The sequence below is a fragment of the Olea europaea genome, unplaced genomic scaffold (genome assembly GCF_002742605.1).
Source record: "Olea europaea var. sylvestris unplaced genomic scaffold, O_europaea_v1 scaffold36308, whole genome shotgun sequence".
Taxonomy (NCBI): domain Eukaryota; kingdom Viridiplantae; phylum Streptophyta; class Magnoliopsida; order Lamiales; family Oleaceae; genus Olea; species Olea europaea.
This window is the reverse complement of record NW_019255549.1, coordinates 1-1,155: the sequence shown is the minus strand read 5'-3', so window position 1 is coordinate 1,155 and position 1,155 is coordinate 1. Positions and strand designations below refer to the sequence as shown.

Here is a 1,155-nt window from a genome sequence, read left to right as displayed (position 1 = left end):
TTCCTTTATAAGGCTTCTTACTTGTATCTGAATTTATCAGTTAATTACAACATAAAATGCTAAGACGGAGTTATTAAGTCATTATAAACTCGAAATCTTGTGATATATTGTTCAGATTTCAATATCATCATTTTGTCGGAGGTTCATCCTATGCAATATTCATGAACTTTAATTCAAAATCTATGAGAAAATATACAAACAAAATGAATTTTGGTGTTTGTCATATTTTACTAGTATAAGGACTAATATTTGAACACTGAAACTTGCAGAGCTTTCATGTTGATAAAACAACTGGGAAGAAATGTTATATGATTGGACCAATGAAACTTATAATTAATGGTTGGAAATTAGAATTTGGGGATAATTTTTTAAGGAAATTACCTCATGCAGACTCCAGGTATCATCATTCATCGTATCTTTCGCTTTTAAATTTAATATGGAAATTGCATTTTGATAGGGGGAAATATCTATTATATGATGTGCAGATTCTCAGTGGTGGCAGAACTTAAATATGTTTGGATACATGATATCCGAGGGAAGATCGATACACAAATGTTATCCCCGAAGACTCGTTATGCAGCTTATTTGGTATATAGATCAGAGAGGTCTTACAAGGACCTTGTACCAGCGAAAGGGATCATCAAGTTTGTTAATCTTGATGAAGATCATGATGCCGAAAGGCGAGCTACTACTTTGAGCCTTCAACAAGGGTTGGTGAGTAGACCCGATGGATGGATGGAAGTACAATTGGGAATGTTTTACAATGATCTAGGAGAAAATGGCCCGGTAGAGGCACGGCTGTTGAAAGAGGATGCACGGCCGTTGAAACGGGATCAACAAAATATGAAACACCTTGTTGTTGAAGGAATTGAGTTTCGACCTGCTACAAATGCAAAAGAAAATGTGAAAAACCGAAGAAATGGGATCTTTTCAAAATTAAGGATTTCTGGATAATATAGCCCTTTGATTTGCTTTCCTTGTCCATTCTTTGATATGCATGTGCAATGACAGAGAAGAATTAAGTGTTGTTTTTCAAAGAAACAAAGTGAAGATTTTTGAGCAAATTGTTATGTAAATATTATAGGGTTCGAGTATAGGGAATAAACAATACGACTATCACAAGTCCATTGATTTCATGAAGACTGAGAAAGGATC

At 34.5% G+C, this 1,155-nt stretch overlaps 1 protein-coding gene across 1 annotated transcript; it reads left to right on the top strand.

Moving 5' to 3' along the window:
- The first annotated feature begins 9 nt into the window (after positions 1-9).
- Positions 10-1,153, top strand: LOC111386613 (F-box protein PP2-B10-like). Its single transcript, XM_023011081.1, has 2 exons — positions 10-397; positions 486-1,153. Exons 1-2 carry the CDS (start codon positions 309-311, stop codon positions 952-954), a joined length of 558 nt encoding a protein of 185 aa, XP_022866849.1. The 5' UTR covers positions 10-308; the 3' UTR covers positions 955-1,153.
- Positions 1,154-1,155: the final 2 nt, after the last annotated feature.